A 21,894-nucleotide genomic window follows, 5' to 3' on the forward strand; every position below is an offset into this window, starting at 1 on the left:
GAACGGAGAAAATGCCAAAAGCTACAATCTGACAGAACCAAAAGAGAGGGGAGAATAAGGAACAGAGGAGCTGGAGGGGTAAGCAGGGACCTTCTTGCCTTTATTAAGAGTTGTGGACAGTATTCAAACTAGAGGCTAGAGCTAGTTCTGGAAATGCCTTGGCTGTGGAAGTCGATGTATTCGTTAGATAGTGGTAAAGGAAAGTCCTTGTGTGCAGGAACATTTTAATCGTTTTATCTCTGGTTTCTAGCACAGAGCCTGACCGTGGTTGATGCTCAGAAACTGAACAGATGCATTCAGGCAGCATGGCACTTTCGTGGCTATTGCCTCAGTCACATCTCAAAGTGGTGCTAGGTCTAGGTGTACTGTACCTGTCTCACAAGGAGGAAATCAGGGCTCAGAGTGACACACCAGGGGAAGAGCCAGGAGGAGCCAGGTCCTGTCACTCCCAGCCCACTGTACCAGTAGGAGCACTAACATAGTATTGAATTTTATCAAATTGGGATGTATATTTTTTTAATAATTAAATTTTTTTATTATGAAAATTGTCAAACATATACAAAAATTGAGACTTGTGCAAAGAATGCTCATGTACTTATTGCCCACATTCAGTAGTCATTTGCTGATTTACACTATATATCACTTAAAATATTTTCTTTCCTAATGTATTTTAAAACAAATCCCAGCATGATCTCTTCTCATTCCTATAATATTCAGAAACTATAAAGAAAAAAGGCAGGACATTTTCTTATATTACCACAATGCTCTTATCACACCCAACAGAATTAAAAATAATTTTTGTTGTGATCTAATATGCAGTCCATAACGACTTAAAATTTTCTTTTTTCTAATCAGGGTCTAAGCAAGGTCTATACATTACATTTGTTTGTTATGCCTCTGAAGTATAAAGGGGGAATTTAACAACAAAGTAAGAAAGACATACTTTTAAGGACAAAAGAAGCCCACAGCCTGTTACGTGAGTTTAGATTTATGAAGTGCTCCCACCCGGAGCCTTCGTGTTCTCTGCCGCGTGGCCCTGCTGTCTGCAGCCGCTGCTGAGATCCCTGCACCAAATTGTTGCAGAGTCAGGGCTGATTGCTCTCTCTCCTGAGCACCTCCTGCCCCCCCACAGCCCTGATAAATGCTCGTTCTGTGCTCACTGGACAGAGGGCTGCAATGTGAACCTCCCAGTCAGCCTCAAGTCTGGAGAGCCTGTACCAACGGGAACCTGCCTGAGCCATGGTTTCCAGTTGACTTCGAGTCTTAAACCCAAAATCACACTAATGATATGCTGAGAAGCTTTCATTTGGGAAGCATATTGGAGAGACTGAACAAAGTCTTTTCATTTTGACCTTGTCAACCTACCTTACAGAATTTACTATAGACAGGAATCTCTAGCTGTATCAGAAATTGGTTATTAAATGGTTGCTTCGGGTGACCAAGCCATTCTGAGACGGCCATCGACCTGTCCATGCCAGGAGCAAAAGAGGCCACAGCACAGGCACTTGTAGAGGAAAGTGCAGAATCCGTTTAGGGGAGAAGCACTGGGTGAGTCTGGGACTAGAGAATTTGAATTTGAGTCCCAGCTCTGCTGTGTGACCTTGGGCAAATTATCTAGCCTCTCTGAGTCCCTATTTTCTCTCTGTTTTCTTCCCATTGCGCTTCTGTTTATCTAGGAATAGTGGGTTATCCTCCCTATAATATGTATCTGTAGGTCTCAGGATGCTATTAAAAAATAAATCTCATAGCTTTTAAGACAAATTTCAGATGCTGAAGAAATAGTCTTCTAGGCAGATTGGAATTTCACAAAAGACTATGTTGATATGAATTTTTATCTTCACTTTATTTGTGTACTGGACTATTCCGTTTCTGAAATATTTTCATATCTGTTTCTTCATTTGATCCTCACAGCAACCTTGTACTGTAAAGTAGTATCCCCATTGTAAATAAGGAATATAAAATTTAAGAGATTTAATTGTTTTTCTTTTCCATTTATTGAGCACCCAGTTTATTCCTGACCCTGAACGATGCCCTTTACAAATGCTATTGCATTTCATTTTCAAACAGTCTGATGAGATCGGTGTTATTTTTCTATTGTACACTTGAGAAAACTAAGTCTTCTCTGAGATGAATAACTTGCACACAATCCAAACCCTGCATCAGTAACCAACCTTAAGTTTTAAGGGTCATATTCATTTCAGAGCCTTAACACATAAAATTATAGCCCTGGCCCATGTGGCTCAGTTGGTTGAGCACTGTCCCATGCACTGAAAGGTCACCAGTTCAATCCTGGTCAGTGCACTTGCCTGGGGTGTCAGGCTCAATCCCCAGTAGGAGGGTGCATGCAAGAGGCAGCTGATAGATCAACACATTGATGTTTCTCTTTCTCTTCCCCCCCTCTCCCTTCCTCTTTCTCTAAAATCAATACAAAAATATATATTTTTAAAATACCATTATAACAGGCTATCCCCAATTGCCTGAGGAGACAAGCTTTTTCAAATTCAAAAAGTTTCTGTGCTGACTCCATTTTGCAGTAATTCTGATAATCAAAGAAAATCTGCTTTTATGAGTCTAAAACAAAACTGCATGAAGCCAAATTGAAATTTGATGTATCTAATTTTCAGAGTTATACTCACACAGTATGGAATAGCTGGTTGGGGATTAAGACTGTTGTTTGCCTATAAAACTTAGTTCATTTCACACATTAAAGAATTCCTGAACATTTGCCTGAACCTCTTAAAAGGATCTCCAGCCAAACTACACAGAAAAGTGTTCTAGTCAAAACAAATTATTCCAATTCTACTGAGAGAGAGGGACACAACATACCTTGATTCAGTGTGCTATTAAAAATTGTTCTAAATGGCTTGAACTACTACTTAGAAGATTTGGCAAACTAAAGGGTCAATTTTCCTTCCCTGAAGTCTTTATTTAGCTCATGCAATTCAGCAAACATTTATATTAGCATTTATTAACTGATAACTATGTGTCACACTCTATTCCAAGTGTTAGGGATACAGAACATATGAGTGTCTTGCCCTCAGGGTGTCCATCACTGAGTACTTAATGCTCAGTGCTAGAATTATACAAGAGATTGGCATATATGCAATCTCTCCCTTTCTGGAATTCAGGAAAGATGGCACACTTACCCTGTTGTCTAGGATTCGTGGTTAAAGGTTAATTCTAATGAATTCAGTATTTAATCTGTTTATCTTTCTATCCTTCTGTCTCCATCCCTCTCTCTCTCTCTCTCTCTCTCTCTCTCTCTCTCTCTCTCACACACACACACACACACACACACACACACACACACACATACACACAGTAGTTTAGACCAGAAGTAAGCCGAACAGCATGTGTAAATTTTTAGCAGTGGAAAATTCCATGTCCCCCACTTTAACACCGAAGCAGGTTGACAACTTGAGAGATGAGCTCAGTCAGAGGCTGAATTAACAAGTTAGTAAAATCCTTAGGCAAATAACCAGTTTGGGGAAATCCACTGAAAATCCTCCCAGTGGCCAGAGGTCAGCCCTCTTGAAGGCCAGCATGCATTCCAATGCATATATGGGTGGGAAGCTAGTCTTCTAAAGCCATTCATAAAAATAGTACTCTTCCCAGCATGACCACTTCAAAAACAGCCAGAGTTAGAAAGCTCTAGGGTATGTCTATGACACCCCTTCTGTGGCTGCCTTGCTCAGAAATCCCAGAGACACAAGAAAAGTAGAAGCAGTGAAATGGGAACCACTGATTATTTTCTGAGCTTCATGTAAATAGAATTAGTTCTGTTCCTTGATACAAAATAATTTTGGAAAAAGTATTGCTTCTTGGACTTGAAATATAAATAGTAATGTATGCCTGATCCTGGCATATGGATTTGGTTAAGATTCTAGGTGAGGAAGAGCAATAATATAGGGTGTCCTCCCAAAATGTATACACACACTTTGAATAAATATAAAGGCAGTATTTATTAAAATACATTTCATTTTCAAAATTGAGCTATCAGCTGTTAAAATGTGTATACATTTTTTTGGGACATTCTGTATGTTTGGGGTTTTCCAGTTTTAAGCACTTTTATTTATCTATTCCATCTTCCTCCCTCTATATCTATACACTTTAGCTTGTGTCCACCCTCTTTTCAAAAAGTGCTAATTATTATCAATTGATGGTGCTTTTAAAAAATCAGTGCTGCTTAAAATGATGAAAATGAAGTACGCTGTATTTTAGATATTGAGAACAACATTGCATAGGGGTGGAGATGATTCCACATTTACGAGGAAACAGTGCCTCTGAGAGGGTAAGTGATTTTCCCAGCATTATTCAGAGCCAGTTTACACCCAACAATTCTGGCTCCAGGGCATGGCTTTGAGACCCTTATTACTCTTCTCATTCCAGCAGTAACGGCTTAATCTTTCACAAAGATTTAACCTGCCTCAGTTTCTCCATTGTAACACAATCTGACTGTCTTGGCTTTTTCCCAGCGTAGAGATATCCCATTACCATCTAGAAAGCACTTGATAATCCTCACAGGGAGCAGATATTTAAATGGTGGATCCTCTTTTTATATTCACAACAAGAAACCAGAAAATTAAAAGCAGTTAGGCACTGGCCTGTGAGCCCCTTGAGGCCAAGATCTGTCCAGTGGACTGGGTATCCCTAGCAATCAGCATTGCGCCTGGCATATAATAAACCCTGGAAACAATGTCTACTGATGAAATGAAAGAAGGATGTTTCCCCGCAAAGAAATGGAAGCATTTACAATTGTTCACCAGTATCTCATTCCTGGACCAGTGATCAGATGCTGCGCTAAGAATAGATGGACACTGTTTCTTCTGCATCCTTCCCACACACCCTGGTGACAAGGACAGTCATGTCCAGGTAAACACTATTGTGAGCCCAATAGCCTACACACCGTTGACATTTGCCCTAGACCTTTTGGAAGGTGCCCCAAAGCTTGAGCTTCCTTAGATTATAAACTTCCCAAAGCTTCCAGTTCAGGTTTGTCTATAAAAAGCAGCACTTCCCCGTGCAGTGGGTGGTCTCTTCAAACTCCTTCCCCTGCAGTGTGGAAATGAATAACTCAGCGGGAAAACAGCCTCTGTCGCCCGGATGCTGGGAACCCCGCTTGCAGCCCTATGATTTCACCAGTTGTTCTTAGAGCGGTGCAGTGCCCATGATGAGAAACAGGCAAAGGATGCTCCTGTCCTCGTTAATGCCCCTAGGGACTGCATGTGCATTTGTCCTGACAGGAGCCACCGTGGTATTAGCAGCAACAGCCAGCTTACTTTTACAAAATGCTTCTTGTCAAATCTCATTGTGATTCACCAAACCGTTTGGTGAGTGGAATCTTACAATTCTCAGATGAGCAAACTGAGACTCAGTAATTTCCCAAGGCCTGGTTTTATTTCGTTTTTGTTTTGTTTTGCTAATGGCAGGATTACGATGTAAAGTTGGCCCCCTAGCTTAGCTCACTGCTTCCTCTGAACTGCCAGCCTAGCCATCTGGCCGAGGTCATAACTGTGGATGTGGATGCTACCACCAGCTCACTTGAGAGGACATGCCCATGGCTCCATGCTCTAGTCTAACCACTGAGCCTATTGCTCCCTTCTCTCAGACACAAGGCTGACCATCTGCGCTTTGAAGGTGTGAGCCGTTGGGCAGGGTTAATCACTGCAGATTACTCCTACTGCATTAAACAATCCCTGCCCCCTCACAGGAGACAATGTCTCCTTTCCTAGGTGAATTATAAGGTAGACTTGCACTCTGGGTCTCCTCCACCACCCTTGACAAATTACAAAGGTGCAGGTGTATGGTAGGGCCCCGTCTCATGAGTAATGCAGTGTTATAATCTTGTCTTTGCTTCATCAGTAGCTCAAAGCCTTGAAATGATACTGATAGATGATATTCCTGAAAATGGCAGTGGCTTTGGAATGAGACATCATTCTTCTGACCTCCTAATCACTTCAGATTTGTGAGAGGAACCAAGCAACCATTTAGTGGTTGTCCTGCCAGTGAGCAGTTACACCTTGGAGCCAAGTGTCCCAAAGTATGGCCATCTGTGGCTCATTCCTTTTTGGCCTGGTAGAGACATCAAATGATAATAGGCAGAGTAAGGCTGTACTGGGAGCTCTAGGAGCAGACACAGGTTTCCATTTTACTTGACTTTTGCAAGCAATGACCCCTTTAGGTCCATCAGCTCTCTCTTGTAATTTTTCCAACATATCTTATAGTAGATACAATTATTATTTCTTTTTTACTTAAGAGAAAACTGAGCCCTGAAAGGTTAATAACTTTCACAGTGATGCACAGCTATTAAGTGGCAGAGCCAGGCTGACCCCATCGACATAACCCAAGTCTTGTACCCTGTCTACTGTCATCAGCCATCATCCAAGTGAAAGCAAATGGCACAATCCCAATATGACTGTGTCTAGTCAGGAACAACCTGATTTAGACACCCAAGAGTGTGGAAATTTTTAACAAGTTGGCTTAAGCACATGCAGGGGGAAAGAGCTAGCTGGAGGCAATGCTTCTTGAAACTCCTAAAATATTTGCCTAGAAGTTGGTTTTCAGTGGCTTGTTTCTTGTTATAGAAAAAAACAACAACCAAGAAACAAAAAATAGATAACTTGGCATTTTAAAAGCATTTCCCAGTCACCTATTTCACCCATAGCAAGACAGAATAGGTGCTTCTTCTTCAACACAGTCTCCTACCTCAGCATTATCATGCTTAATTTCCTTGTCAGTGTCCCATTCTGTCATCAAACTCCTTCAGGGTCTCTTATTCAAAACTATATGCCAAGCACTTGCTACAGTCCTGTGTTTAGACCCTGAGGTTTGGGGAACAGAGATGAGTGAGACATCCTCACTCTTTAAGGAGTTTATGGTGCACTAAAGACCAGTATGCACATAATTAATACAGCAGGTGAGAGGAAGGAGAGCAAAGATGTCAAGAAGAGGGGTAGAGAATTGAGGAGGCCTTAGGTTCTAAAGGAGAATTCAAGTATGTAGCACTGATTCTAGCTCAGTACAGGTGCCTAGTAAACATCTATTCCCCTTTAGATGATACAAAGATCAGAGCACTTTAAAATCTCATTTGAATGCTCTCTTGAGTGTTAGTAATACCGTTGTAATAATCTGGTTGTTATTTAACAGGAAGGGAGTGAAAGGGGGGAGACCAAATAATATAGGCATGCCATTGATACAGCTTTGCAAAAAAGCTGCACTTAACACTTTTCAAGTCTATTCTTTGCTCATTGATGGGGGAAAGGGATTGGACAAAGGCTGTTCAGTGGCATGCCCAGTAAGATCTGAGTGATGTGGGAAGGTGCTTACCTGCTTGCCCGTCAGTCACACTTGAAAACAGAATGGGCATGGCCACTGCAAGCATGAGAAACCTGAATATGTAAACTTCTAGAGAAAGGATCCACACTTTCTTGGCTCCAGGAGGCCTGGCTCCTGCGACCTCGGTTACAGGGGCATGCTCCCCTGTGCGCACATGGCGCATGGCCACGTTGGGCTCCACACATGGACTAATAGACTTTAATCTGGCCTGAATGCTAAACCACACCCAGCTGCAACACGGAATGGAAACTCAGGACACTGGCCTTGTTTCTGGCTTTGCTGAATTCCCAGCTGCCACTCTTTCAGGACTGGCTTGGAGGAAATGGGACATTGGAACCAGAGAAATGTAACTCCATGCCAATAAAATCTTCCACATACCATCCTCCTGTGCGGGCTTCTGAAAATGCTTCTTTCAGCAGCAGCCCAAGAACCTCCACCTCACACCCACAAGTGACTCGGAAGTGTAATTCTCTGGTAACATTAGCAATTTGATTGAAAAGTGTTTAAAAGGAAAGAACATTTGGGGAAAGGAGAAGGGATTAAGGCTGAATGAACATGGTAGTATTAGATTTTGCTTTAACTTGTTTAAAGATGCTATTTTCATTACTGTTATAAAACATAAAGAGGACATACTACACAGTTTATGTATCTGCTTTCTTATTTATTTCTTCAGCATTTATAACTATAAACTTGATTTTATTCCTGAGAAGCTAGAGACAGCCCCTCTCTCTGTCTCTGTCTCTTACTGTCTTACACAAACACACACGCACATAAACACACAACATTTATATTTGTAAACCCAGATCTTATTTTTTTGCTCTGATGAAATTACTTGTGCTTAAGTTTTATTTTTCAAAAAGGGTCAAAGAGGGTGGTAAGCACTTCTGAACACAGGATTTGTGATAAACAGGATTTTCAAAGTGGAAAAGTTGAGAGTAGAATATATTCCAATTAATGCAAATGCAATAAGATACAGTACAGTGCGATACTTCCCCATCCATAGTGGGGAGTGTGTGCACTGTCAAATATGACTTAGAACCAACATTTCAAAAGCATGGCAGAAAAATTTTTGGAGATCTAAAGAGCCATACAGTAAGGAGACCACAGTTTATTATTAGAGCAAGTATCCTGGTGTGATATATAAAATGTGGCAGCTAGAAGAGCCTTACGAAGTGCTGATCGTGTATAGATTAAGTAACAGAGAGATGTTTGCAATGTATGACACAGCTGAGGTGGGGAGGGCACAGAGACTGCCCAGAGAACAGTAAAAATCACAGCAGGACTTGGGAGTGGCAGTGACTAGACAGGAATAAAGCCTTGAGATTAGAATAGCCTTGGAAAAAGAAGTGCGAGAGGAGGAGCATGTTGTCTTTCCTAACAGAAAAAACAACCCTTCCCATTAAAAATGGGCAATTTCAGCTCCTAGGGCTCCGGTCTCTTCTCTGGCACCCCCGGGCCGCGCTCAGCAGGGGACCCCCTGCGCCCCTCCGGCCCTGGGGCGCCTGTGCGGAGCCCGGGGCGTGGGCGCCCTGCGGGAAGGCGCTGCCCACCGGGAATGTGGCCTCGCCCAGGCGAGCATCTGCGGCGGCGCCTCGGGCCCTGCGCCTGGCGCCCTGCTTCCCCTGCACCCGGGGGGGCACCCGGAGAACGCCAAGCACCCAGAGATCCTGAGCTCCCTCAAGGGCTAAGGACCCCGTAGCGGGGTCGGGCCCAGCTTCACACTCTTCCAGAAGTCCCTGGCGGGCCTGTGCGCAGGCACGGCCACCGGCTTTCCGACCTCTGGCATCGCGCCTGACATGGAAGCCCCTTGGACCAAGGGGCCCAGCAGTGCCGAGGGCGCCCCTCGGCCCTCCTCCCTGCCAGTCACAGCACCGCCCCTGGGGGTTTAAATGCGCATGGAGGAATGCCTGATGCCCAGCTGAATCCCCCCAGGCGGGCCCTGGGCCTGTCCACCCCAGCCTCCCCCTCCCAACCATGGCTTTTCACAATAAACTTTCCGGTGTCGGAAAAGAAAAAAAAATAGGCAATTCCAGCACCTTCAGGCATTTTATAACTGAATTCGTTGAATGGTTCTGCTCACTTCCTCATTCATGACTTAGCTATTCATTCAGAAAATGTTTCTCGAGCACCTATTATGAATGCCTCTTGCATACCGGACACTGTGTTGGGGTCAGGGAATTCAAGGAAAGGGACAAGTGGCTTCTGCCCTCAGCTCAGTCCAGTGGGGGGGATGGGAAACTGCACAAATAACTGCAGTTAGGCGGGATGGGTAGCAGAGTGGCCCAGTGGGGCGGGAGGGCGGCACTGAATGAGATGCTTAAGGAGGGACAGTTGGAGCTGGCCCTTCAGGCTTTTAGCAGGTAGTGCCGCCATCAAAGTTGCAAAGGGGGGAGGCCTGGGAACAGATGGGAGATGTGGTTCAGGGGAGGGGGCGATGTGTGGTATTTATCAAGTGGCAGTGTGGAGCATGGATCAGAAGAAAAGAGTACCCCTCTGTGTCCCAGGCCAGATTATCTTCTCTGAGAAATGCTAATGGGCGCTGTTAGTTGTGCAAAGCTCTGACCACTGCACTACAGTGCTCTGCTAACCTGCCATAAATGTGTGCACTGAGATCCATGCTCACAACAGCAAAAATATCTACCTACGTAGGAATTGTTAAATAAATTACAGTCTAAACTATGGAATGTGATGAAAGGTATTAAGAAGCATGGTATTTATATATTTAGTTGAAGGTAGGGAAAGATTCAAGTTAGGATCTCATATGTATGTGGGTACATTTATGTATATTTATTCAAATGATGTGAGAAATATCTGTGGATGTCCATCACACAACCAGGTATGTACCTCCAGGATAAGCGACAGGGAGGGACAGCAGTGAGAGAAGAAAGAAGGTGGGGAAAGGGAGAAGAGACAAGAGAACCTCTCAATTTTTATTCTTTCTTTTTCTATATAGTTCATATTTCACAACATCCATGAACTTTATTTTGTAACTTAAATAAAATGAAATAATGCCCATGAGGCACTGAGCACAGCCTCCACCATCTGGCCAGCAATATTGACTCTGGGATAGCAAGAAAATATGACTTGCACAAAATGACTTAAATCTGTATACAGCATCGTATTGATGGTTATAAATGTTTCCTCTCTCTGCTAAAATGGAATGAAGTAAATATCTTAAATTATGGCCAATAGATTTTAGTTTCAATATGTGCTTTGCTTACTCAGTCAGTTAGAATTTAATTATTCAAAGCTAAGTTTGAAACAGGAAGCTTTATAAATCTAGATAACAACAGACTTTACTTAAGCACTAAAACTTCCCTGTCAACCATTATGGTTTTATCTTTATAGTACTAAACTTTAAAAATACTTCACATTCAGAGGTCACTGTTGGCTATCATTGAAAACCAAGGTCAAATACTTTCTTTTATGAAATCCCATCCCATGATAACCAATCAATAGGTATTTAGTCAATTGAGTTTCAATTTAATTTTGTGGAGCTTTTTATTTATAATGAATTCAAATACACTGTAAGTAGATAATCTTTAATTATATTCAGTAAATTCTTTTTTTATAAAAAGTTATGAATAAATTGAAAGTCATTGTTTTTTGAAATGTACTGAGAACTTCTGTTAAAATTCTTCAGATGAGTTTCTTTGTAATTAAATGAATCATTTATAACTTGAATTAACATTTTCGCACTTATCTTGAGGGTAAATTGAGCCTTTCAGCTACTAGATTTTCCTAAAGCAAAACACTATTGTGTCAAAGAGATGATAGAACAAGTTGTGATCAGGAATATCAAAACTTCAAATGCTATTTCTTTTTTATATGCTGATTGTGTTAAAAGTGCCTTAAAACCTTTGTTCTTTATTTTTACTGGATTGACATCTGGCAAAAATAATCTTCTTTTTTCTTTCATTTCATTTTTTAATGTTTTAATTGAATTTATTGGGTGACATTGGTTAATAAAATTATACAGGTGTAAGGAGACTTGACTACAGTATACCTGAAAAAATGTTTTTCCTATGAAGATATAATATAACACTTATATTTTCTTAAATTTTTAGACCCATATATTTTTTCAAGCTTGAATGTTTCTAAAATATATTTAATATGAGGCTGTTCTCTACCCCAATTTCCAACCCCAGTGTCCTGAGAAGCTGATTTAAATATATTGTGTGTCTTAGAATTTATGAACTTTCACATGTGGACTTTTTATATTAAACTTATAGGACAGAACTGAGGTACGTCCCCAAGTGAACAACTCCTAGCAGTCCCCCAGGAAAAAAAAACTTATCAAAATTTAATGATGTTTTTTACACCAGTCATCACCAAACACTTGATTCTCTGGTCCATCCAGCTGAGGGTAACTGGAGACTCACCAAAACCTCCATAACATTAGTAATTTCATGGACTTTTCTTTTTGCCTTCTCTTTTCTAAATTAAGCTTTTTATTTTGAGATAATTATGGATCCACATGCAATTGTAAAAAATACTACAGGGAGATCCCATGTACCGTTTACTCAGTTTCCCCAGTGATAACATTGCAGTAAAACTATAGCACGTTATCACAGCCAGAATATTGATATTGACACAACTCATCAAACTGACTTCGATTTTTCCAGTTTTACTTGTACTCATGTGCGTGTGTGGTTAGTTCTCTGTCGTTTGATCGCACGTGCAGGTACCTGTATCCACTGCCACAGACAACAGGCAGGGAACATTTCCATCACCACAAGGACGCCTTGTGTTGCCACTGTCCCCACTCCCTGCTCCTCCCCATGGACTTGTCACAGACCAAGATGGCAGGACATTTTCTAGCTATGTTTTGGGAAATAACCGATTTGCTCTTTTCCTCCTGTGAATGTCTGCAAGTCATTAATACCACCCTGTTGCTCGGCAAAGGAATCAACACTGGGGGCAAGGGGCTGCCTCAGGTGGGCAGCGTTTCTAACTCTCTGGAGGCACAGAACCAAATTTGCCGCCTTTGTTTCCATTCCCAGATTACGCTCGATTTGAGGCCAAAATCCATGACCTACGAGAGCAGATGATGAACCACAGCATGAGCTCCGGGTCCGGGTCCCTGCGAACTAACCAGAAACGCTCCCTCTACGTCAGGTAGGCAATGGAGCTTTTCTTACTGTGATCGGTACTTTGTGAGCCATCCAGCTTGAGGAGACAAAGGCAACAGCCGGTAGCGGTGGAGCATGTGTTCTCGTCAACCCATCCATGCTCATCAATGCACCGCTGGAACACATTAAGTTTAATCACTTCTGAAGAAAGTTTTGAAATGCTATTATGTTAAATTAGTTAAAGGCCCCTTATTTTAACAGATTATTTTTTGACCATGTTATGACCCAGGGTAAAGTTCTTAGCACAGTTGCAATAAAATTAATGAGAGAAAAAAAAAACATTTTTAATTTTGATAAATTTTAAATTGAATATGTAGACCAAGGCTCGGGACATTTGCTCACCATCAGTAATGGGAAGTCAGTATTCCTGCGTGGGATCTACTGCATTAACCTTGGCATATTGATTTGCCATCAGATATAGTCTTTTATATAGTTATGTGTTTTTCCCTAAACGAATTTTGATGGAAAGACTTTCTTCAGTGGCATCTTATTACCAATCATTTCTCAGACCACAAAAGTTACTTGTTCCTTGCCTGACAAAACTCAGTAATTTACCAGAAAAAAAAAAAGATTGATAGAACTTGAGATGCCTTCTAGTCTTTCAGCCTCATAGTCAACTCTTGAGTGAGATCCACCCTCACTCAACTATAACATGTGCTTCTTCTTAGCACAAGCCTCCTATGTTCCTTCCAAAATATACTTCACCAGTACTGACTGTATTTTTAAAAATAATGTATGTATAAACACTCAAAGGGGGAAAGTGGTGTCCAGTTAATGGTCCAGATGAATCCACGTCCCAATGGAGGACCCGTGTCCCTCCTCACTGGACTCCTCTCTTGCCAGTCTGCCCAAGAATCTTATGTGGCTCCCACCTAAGCTCATATTCTCCTCACCTGAAATGTTACTGTCTTTTCCTGGCATGGGGTGTGTGTTACAGATGCTAAATCATGTACTTGAATTGACCAGTCCTGTTGATTCCACTCTGGCTGTAAAGTTATCCCTTGTGTGTACTAGGTAGGCACAGCAGGGCCAAGAAGGGAGCAGGCTTCTGGAAGGCGGCAGGTTCTCGGGGGCCTTGATTTGCTGGCCGCTCTGGCAGGTGTAGCGTCCCTTCTTATTCCAGGCAGTTCCAGTACCTCAGAAGCCCTGAGATTTTAAACTTTAAAAAGTCAGAATATTAATGTTCCACATTTGTCCAACTGCGTTTTGGAAGATTTGGGTATGCTTCTGTGTAAGCTGTGGAAGGAACTATGGAGAAGCACCCCAGAATGTGTCTTTTAGTGACATCACAAATATGATGGAAAGTGACTGTTTCTGTTCTCCTCACCTATGTTTTATTGCTGGTCTTTGTCGTACCAAATATTCTTAAATTTTGAAATGTTTTAGTCTTGGCTAACAACTTGGAAAAGTCATTTAGGTTAATAGGATAGAGATAAATCAGGTAATGGAAACAAAATGATTATATAGAATAAAACTGGAAGGGAAAATTACTGTAGTGTGGTTATCTTGTTAAAAAATGGAATGCACAAAATGTTAATATACTAGAAAAAGTTTGCTGAAAATATATTGATCATAGTTTAGCCCTTTTAATTAAACTGTAGGTAAGGAAAATTAAATGACATGATACGATATTACATAAAACTAATAGACATATTTGGAAGAATAGTATTAATCAGAATCAAATCTTTATTCTCTAATATGCTAATTAAAACTATAACATACAGAAGATTTGAAGGCTTCAGGTAACAAAGAATGTTATCTTGTTAACATTCTAACAGTTGGAAGTTGTACTGAAAGGAGAAACTGCTTTAAAATGAGGGTCAAAACTAGTGAATACTTCATGGGAAATTCTCCAAATGATTTCTCTATAATATACAAAAATGGTATTTCGTTTCCAGTGTTCGATTATTAAGACATATTTTGTATGTAGAGGGCTGACTGCAGCATCTAAATGACTCCTAGAGGCATAGAATTAGAAGAGATACGGGCCATGCATAGAGTGAAAATCAGAGGGAAAGAACTTAGAGCATCCCCTGGCCTCGTTCTTATGTGATGTAAAAATACAGAACCCTCCCACCCCTGCCCACCCCACAAAAGGCAATAAAATAAAATGAATAGCAAGGCCTATGGGGAATCCTTACTAAAAATAATTTGGTAAGTTTATAAGTTTGTTGTTTGGGTTGGGTTTTTTTACACCAGTTTTGGCTATAGGATTTTCATGGAGATGCTTGCTTTATCTAGAGTGCTTGACTAGGACTAGTGCCAGGTGGCTATGCTTATTTTATAAAAGCAACTAGTTGCTCTCTCAAAATAAATGAGTAGCAGAGTTTCTCTGATTATGTAACTATCAGAAAACGAGCACGTCCCTTTGATCTGAGAATGACAAACTGGAGTATTATTCTCTTTAGTAGTATTTAGTGTTATTCTCTTTAGCTTTATGTAACTCGAGAGCTGGGAGGACCCTTAGCTATCACCAGGTCTAATGTTTAATTTACAGAAGAGGAAACTGGGGACCAGGAAGGAAGAGGTTTGGCCAGGACCCCACAGCTATTTGGTGGCAGAGTCAGATCTCCACCCCCTCTCCCACACCACTGCACCTCCCAGGGGCTCAGCTTTTGTGGAGTCAGCTGCTGAACGCACCTCAGTTGTGATTCCCAGTCTGCTTCTGTCAGCACTGCACCTGACCCTCAGATGAAGGACTAGGCTAGCGGAGAAGAGAAATTCAAACGTAAACCTGTTTGCGGTTTTTCAGAGGATAAACTGCTGCAGGACATATGGGATTCCTTTAGTATTATTCATATCTTTCTATGAAGCAAAACCTAAACCAGAAAACAAGCAGCTTCTTTGTTCAATGATAAACAATTTTGCTGACTTAGAATATTTATCTTGACCATAAACCATCCTCCCATTGTAGTTGTCCTCCCTCTCCCTCCCTGTCCCCCTGTCCCCCCTCCCCCCTCCCCCTCCCCCTCCTCCTCCCCCTCCCCTCCCCCATCCCCCTCTCTCTCCCCCTCTCCCTCCTCCTCCCCCTCCCCCTCTCCCTCTCTCTCTCCCTCTCCCTCTCCCCCCTCACACACTGTCCCACCCCTCTCCCTGCCCTGGCTGTGCCCAGGAGGATGCATCTTCTCAGGATCATGCAGAAACTGGCCTCACTGTTCCATTACCAATGATCCTCCCAGGTGATAGCAATTTGTTTGCCTAAAAGTTGAAGGGAGGGGGTGGGAACTACCTTATCTGAGCCTGGCAGGGTTTTAAACTGGAGCCAGCTCTCTCTGTTTTTCCAGTTAGTTATAATTGTTTTCCTTCTCCTAATCTTCTGTGTAAGGTGCTTGAAGTGCTTTGGTGGTGCTGTACACATGGAGCTGCTTGTTGCTAATGATAATACTGTGCATGTTCTATGAGAATGATTTGGAAATATTCAATTTAATGGGCTATCTGTACTGTGTACTTCCTGCATTGTGAAGCATATCTAGTTGTAGAACCTTAAAAGTAAATAAAATGTTAAAAATTTGAATAAAATATTTTTCAAAATGCTCCACAAGTACATTATCAATTCTTCAGACATAGATGCACTTGAGGTCCTGAGCCACAGGAACACAGACTCTGTTGTCGGACTTCGAAGGTCTCCACATGGGCAGATTGAGGTCTCCCTGCCTCTATAATACGCGCTCTTCTTCTTACCTACCAGCTGGTAAAACATCCCTATAACTGAGGACAGGGTTTTTCCTGCTGCTGATAGGAGTGGACCTTTGTATCTAAAGGCTACTAAGAAAGGTCAGAGATAAGAGTGGATTAAAATCACACAAAAGTGCAAATAGCTAAGCAAAGATTCTTTCTCCTGATAAAAGAGAGCGGAAAGCATCTAAGACATGGGGAGAATGGGAAGGGGAAGAAAGAAAAGCAGGTAAGTCTTCCAATGGGGAGTAAAAGGTCACAGGAGAGACTGTAAAAGAGAAACCTGGCCCAAGTTCACATGTTAATAAAAGGTATTGATTTTGAGAGTTCAAGTGAATAACCTCTCTGTTGTGAATTTGGTTTTAAAAGGCAGTTGCTATGATTTATTTATACATTCATCAAGCTTTTTTTTTTTTTGGAGTGTATAATCTGTGCTGGGACCTACAATGGACACTGAGGACCCAGCAGTAAAAGTCATGTTTCCTGCTCCACAAAAAATTCATGTCTAGTGAGTGAGACAGATAAGAGGAAGACAATCATAGTGCAGTGTGATGCGAAAAGTGAGCTCTAGAAACACCTGGAATTTTCATTGCTTCCTAATTAATGCTAGGATATCTGAATGGATTCTTCAAGATCTTACATGAGTGTACCCAGAGGCCTTCAAGTCTTTTTACTCAAATGCCTTCTTCATCGTCACCCAGTAAATATATATACATATGCACATAATGCTTAAAGGAAAATTTTTATTAAACTGTATTAGTACTTTTTATGTACAGGGTACATTGTTACTTTCCATTCTATTTGCCTCCTTTTTAAAAACAAATGAAAGTCACATCTCATTAGCTTGATCTAATAACTCACTAACGGGTCACTCTCTACAGCTTGTAGAGGAGTAAGCAGGAAGGAGCATCCCAGGCAGATGGCACAGCAACTACAGGCTCATCTTCACTGCAGCACACTTAGCATCTCTGGGGTCCCCAGACCCTTGGTGTTCTAGCCAACTTGGGAGCCGGTTATTGAAAAGAATTTAGCTGGAGACACAGGAAAGAGTCACTGTGCTTATAACACACCCTTCCAGGTGTTCATTGATGTCACCAATGCCCCTAACCCCTGTCTCATCCACTTCCTCTCTGCATTTTGCACCCCCTGCAAGCCCCCTGCTCTAGATTTGAAGGACTGACTTCTTTTTTACAGTGGTTCTAAGTCTACTTTAAACTGGCAACTCAAAGCTGCTGCTTCCTAAGACAGTTTTTGTTTCCAAGGCTATAATATGACAAATGCACCAATGTCTGCCTCCTGCCCCATTGTTTAACATAGGCTTTCAGGCATTGATTCATTAGTACATGGATGCTTTCATTCAACCACGTACCAGTCTGAGGCAGATGTTGAGGATACAGAGATAAAAAAAAGCAACACAGGCCTCCTTCCCTCAGGAGTCTCATAGTCAGGCCTGTAAGCAATTCAAATTCTGTGCAGGATATCTTTCTATCATTTCCTGATACCACATGTGTTATATGCCTTGCAATTATTTTCCTATTTTCATCTTTACAACATACCAAAAGGCTTCTTACAGTGAAATCTGCCCAGAAGACCACTGGTATTTAAAGCTGATCTATAAAATTAGTTATCACTCTGATCTTTATTAAGGTTTTATGACAAAGCTCCCTGAAATGGAAATACCATTCAACACTGGACCTGCAAACCTCAGTTCATGTCTTAACTTTATTTTATCCTTAATGTCTCATGTCATAGTGCTTGACATAAAGATGTCTCCTTAATCAATATTTGTTGAATGAATTAATTCCTAGACTCTCTTTGCTATATAGATGGGGGGGATAGATAAGTCAAGATCTTTGAGCATTCAGTCCTATGAAGGTTCAACACCATCTGGGCTGCCACCAAGTGCATGGAGTCAGGCCATGTCCTGAGGACACAGGCACTACCTACTAGGACTGGGATCTCCAGGACACGTTTGGACCTACATGGCCTTTCAGACTGCTCCATTTGCATGCTGAGCTCTGTGTCTCTCTTTAAATTGGGACCTCATTTAATAATAGATTTAGACAAGCACACACAGTTTATTCCCTGTTAGTGAGAGGGCTTGGGATAGGGGTAGGGCCCAGGGTGAAGCTTATCCTGTGTTTCATTCTCAACACCCTTAGTCCTTTTAGTCTAAGGACATAAGGCTGGAAGTTACATTGAAGGAAGTCTTGAAAAAAATCCAACCCAGGATTCTTCATCCTAACGGGTTTTTATTCTAGAGGATGAATATTCTCACCTGATTAATTTTGGTGGGAGGGGAAAGATACATCATCTTATAAGTAAGAGACTCTGGTCTTTTGCTTTTCTTTTCTTTAAACAGTAGCATATCCTTCCAATCCACTTCCTGCCCCCGCTGCACTGCTGGTCAGTAACCAGGGGATGGTAAGAATGTGGAGTGGAGCCTGTCAAGGGACTTCACTTCATTCATTGTGAAGCTGCTTCCAACCTCACTGGGCTATGGATTTCTCAAGGAAGTTTAAGGCAAAGCCATGAAATCTGTGGACTTCCTTATAGGTCAGATTTTTATCTTCTTCCTCTTCAACCTTGGACCTAAAATGCTCTCAGCACCTGTCCCCAGAGGCCGTGGCACAATCAGCTCTGTGCACCCCTAGCCCAGTACTTGGCACAGGGCTCACTGACAATGGCATTTTCAGTGCCTCTCATTCATTCACTCATATATTCTTATTTAGCAAAATCATCATTTACTCATTCAGAAATACCATGTATTGCCACAGAATAAGAAATGAAAACTTCTTGGATTCGGATTTCTTACCCCTCTTAAAATCTTACTGAGAGACATGAGCAAGTATCTGAAACAGTCTGACAGGATGAGGCAGAAGGTGGAGACTTGAGAAACCAGAAGAGATCTGGAAACAGCATTGTAATGTCCAGGTAGCCTGCATGAACCATGTGGAGGGGCCAGGGCTTATGGGCCAGTGCATCACTCCTGGCTTCATTTAAACACACGGCAGTGCTGTGTAGGACACAGGTGACTATTATCCCCCCATTACAGAGGAGGAACTTTGGAGAAGGCCAAAGATGTTTAAAAATCACCTACACAAGGGGCAATGTGGCCAAGTCATATTCTTTACCCAAGTATTTCTCTCACTGAAGCCCATGTTCATTGTACTATATATGCAATAGGGTGAAGACCAAGCTAATCCTGTTGGGGCACAGGTTAAATTCATATCGATAGACCTGTTTGGTTTATACTTTATAGAGATGTCCTCCATATAGAACTGGCTTCTGATCCAGACTTCAAATCTTTTTAATGGCCAAGGCCTGAGTTTCTCATTTGTAAAATGAACATAATATCTAGTTCACAGGCTTATTCTTAGGATTAGGTTAAACTAAGTCTATGAAAGAGCCTACCAGATGGGACTTACTAGGTAAAGGAGAGGTCCCCGTACCCCTCTGAGAGCGCTCAGAGCCTGCCTCCTGTGCAGGCGCCTCCCTTAAGGCAGAGTGGGTTTTGATTCTTCCTTTATACTTTGAGACTCATTAGCATTATGTTCACTCTTTCAGGCATTTGCATCTTTAATTGCGTCTTAATTGTGGAATGAAGGGTCTTGTCTTCAGGCAGCTAATTTTAAGCCAGAAATAGAAAGGAGGAGGAGTCCCTGAAGATCTGAGGATGTTTTCTTTTTCCCCTGAAATTATAAGCTGGCCTTGATTTTTAAAAGGTTTCTAATTTTTAGATTTCCACAGGAAGAAGTTCAAAGTTCCACGGGGGACCCTTTCATTGACCATCACATTTTTTCCTCTGACCCTCTATCCCAAAATCTACAATCCAGATGCCAGTTTTATTAACGGTGGGCCCTCATTCATTCACTCACTCATTCATTTATCCAGAAAACCTTTTCTGAGTCATAACCACCCACCTCATACTGTACTGTGCTCTAGGGACAAAAAGATTAATAGGGCATCTTTCCTGCACTTGAAGCACTCAAGGGTCACTCTGCCAACCTAGATTCTGCCCCCTACTCCACACCCCATAGTAATCATATTTCCAGAAATCTCACATCTCCGGAGGAGGTGATTGGCCTTTTAGCCCAAAACTGCTGCTTCCTAGGACAATCCAGACAGCTCTAGCTAGAAAAGAGAGCAGAGCAGTAAAAGGTGGGTCACAGGCTACTCACAGGAGAGAACAGGTGAAAGGTGGGGCTATGGGAAAATTGAGGGAACCTTCACCCTAAATCATGACGGTGAGCTTAGAAGCGAGGAAATAGACTCAAGATGTGTTTCCGTCAATCTCAGTACCTGACACATTATAGGAATTCTTTAAATTCTGGCAGAGTGAACTTCTCGAGTGGCAGTTGAAAATGATTAAACAGTCATCAATGACTCATAGATGAAGGTTGAGCACTTGCTTCTCTGTGTTCCTCTGCATCACAGAACTGTTCTCGTCTAACTTTTTCCTGCCCGCTGACTCACCTGTTCCCTCCACTGGATGGGGAGTACCTCTGGAGGGAGATTTGCCAGGTCACAGTCTGTATCTGCACCGTCAGGCACATGGTAACCGCTGAGTCAATCAAGTGAATGAGTTATGGACAACACTAGGTTGGAGAGCATTTAATTTTAATTCAAATTTTACTTGATCAAATGCATATGCTGTCCTGTTCAGTAGTGATAATCCTATCAGGCTACAGGTTTTAAAACTCACTTAGCCAAACAAACGGCATACTTAATGCTATAGGTTAAACTTCAAATTCATTTTCCTTTTTACTATAAATCCATAAGAACTGTAAAATAACATTCACAAGTACTTTTAAAGTACCTAATAATCACAATCATAGTAAATAGCAAGTCATAATTGCATCATCTCCCGTGCTAGGCAATTTGCTAAGCACCTTATGTGGATTATTTTATTTAATTCTCACAAAAACTCTATGAGATAAGGGCTCTTTTTATTCCCATTGGAAAGAAGAGGAAATGGAGACTAGGTTTGAAGTTTACCCATACGAGACTTAACTGGGACTGGAACCTAAACATGCTGTCTATAGCCCCTACCCGGGGTGCCACGTGGCTTTTTGAAGGACTTCCATTTGTTTTAGTTTGTTTTATTTTGGTTGATTTGATACAATATGTCTGTAAGTGTATACTGTTTTTTCACAGTTTTCAGGTGAGGAATCCGAGGCGCCAAGTACTGAGCTGCCTGTTCTTTTCTCCGAGCGTAGGCTACTACCAAGCCCTCGCCTCTGGCCACTCTCTTTAAACATGTGTCAACACACAACTCACATGTATCTTTTTGCCTTGTGTTTCACTTACTACCATGATACATACTACATGATTTTTATAAAACCACCTACACATTATTAGATGTTGAATGGGTATCTGAATATCATACAGTCAACTTAGATCCTATTTTCTAGTTTGAAGATGCCCAGGGCATGTGGATTTGTGATTAAAGTGAGTGAGTCCCCCCTGAGCTGTGGCCATTACAACGTGAACAAATCCTCTGCCCTCTTCTGCCAAGACAGAGCCTGTAGCCTGAGGAGCCTTATGCGGAAAGAGTCCCACATCAAAGAACGCAACGGAGGTGCCATCACACGCAGCGCCCTGCCCATGTGAGGGGACACGCAGCCTGACACCCACAACCAGCTACACAATTTGCAGGGCTCAGTGCCAAATGAAAATGTGGAGCTCCTTGTTCAGATATTTGAATATCAAGACGGTGGGAGCAGAGCGTAGTACTAAGTGTGGGACTCTG

The 21,894-nt window shown here is 41.8% G+C and overlaps 1 protein-coding gene across 2 annotated transcripts in view; it reads left to right on the forward strand.

Moving 5' to 3' along the window:
- DLG2 (discs large MAGUK scaffold protein 2) overlaps nt 1-21,894 on the forward strand; it is a 1,615,022-nt gene that overhangs the window by 1,459,538 nt on the left and 133,590 nt on the right. For both annotated transcript variants that reach the window (XM_016206846.2, XM_087821627.1), the window contains one exon: nt 12,339-12,453. In XM_016206846.2, the coding sequence (XP_016062332.2) occupies nt 12,339-12,453 (115 nt within the window). The remainder of the gene's footprint in view (nt 1-12,338; nt 12,454-21,894) is intronic.

Source organism: Miniopterus natalensis, chromosome 11, assembly GCF_054644295.1.
Source record: "Miniopterus natalensis isolate mMinNat1 chromosome 11, mMinNat1.hap1, whole genome shotgun sequence".
NCBI lineage: Eukaryota > Metazoa > Chordata > Mammalia > Chiroptera > Miniopteridae > Miniopterus > Miniopterus natalensis.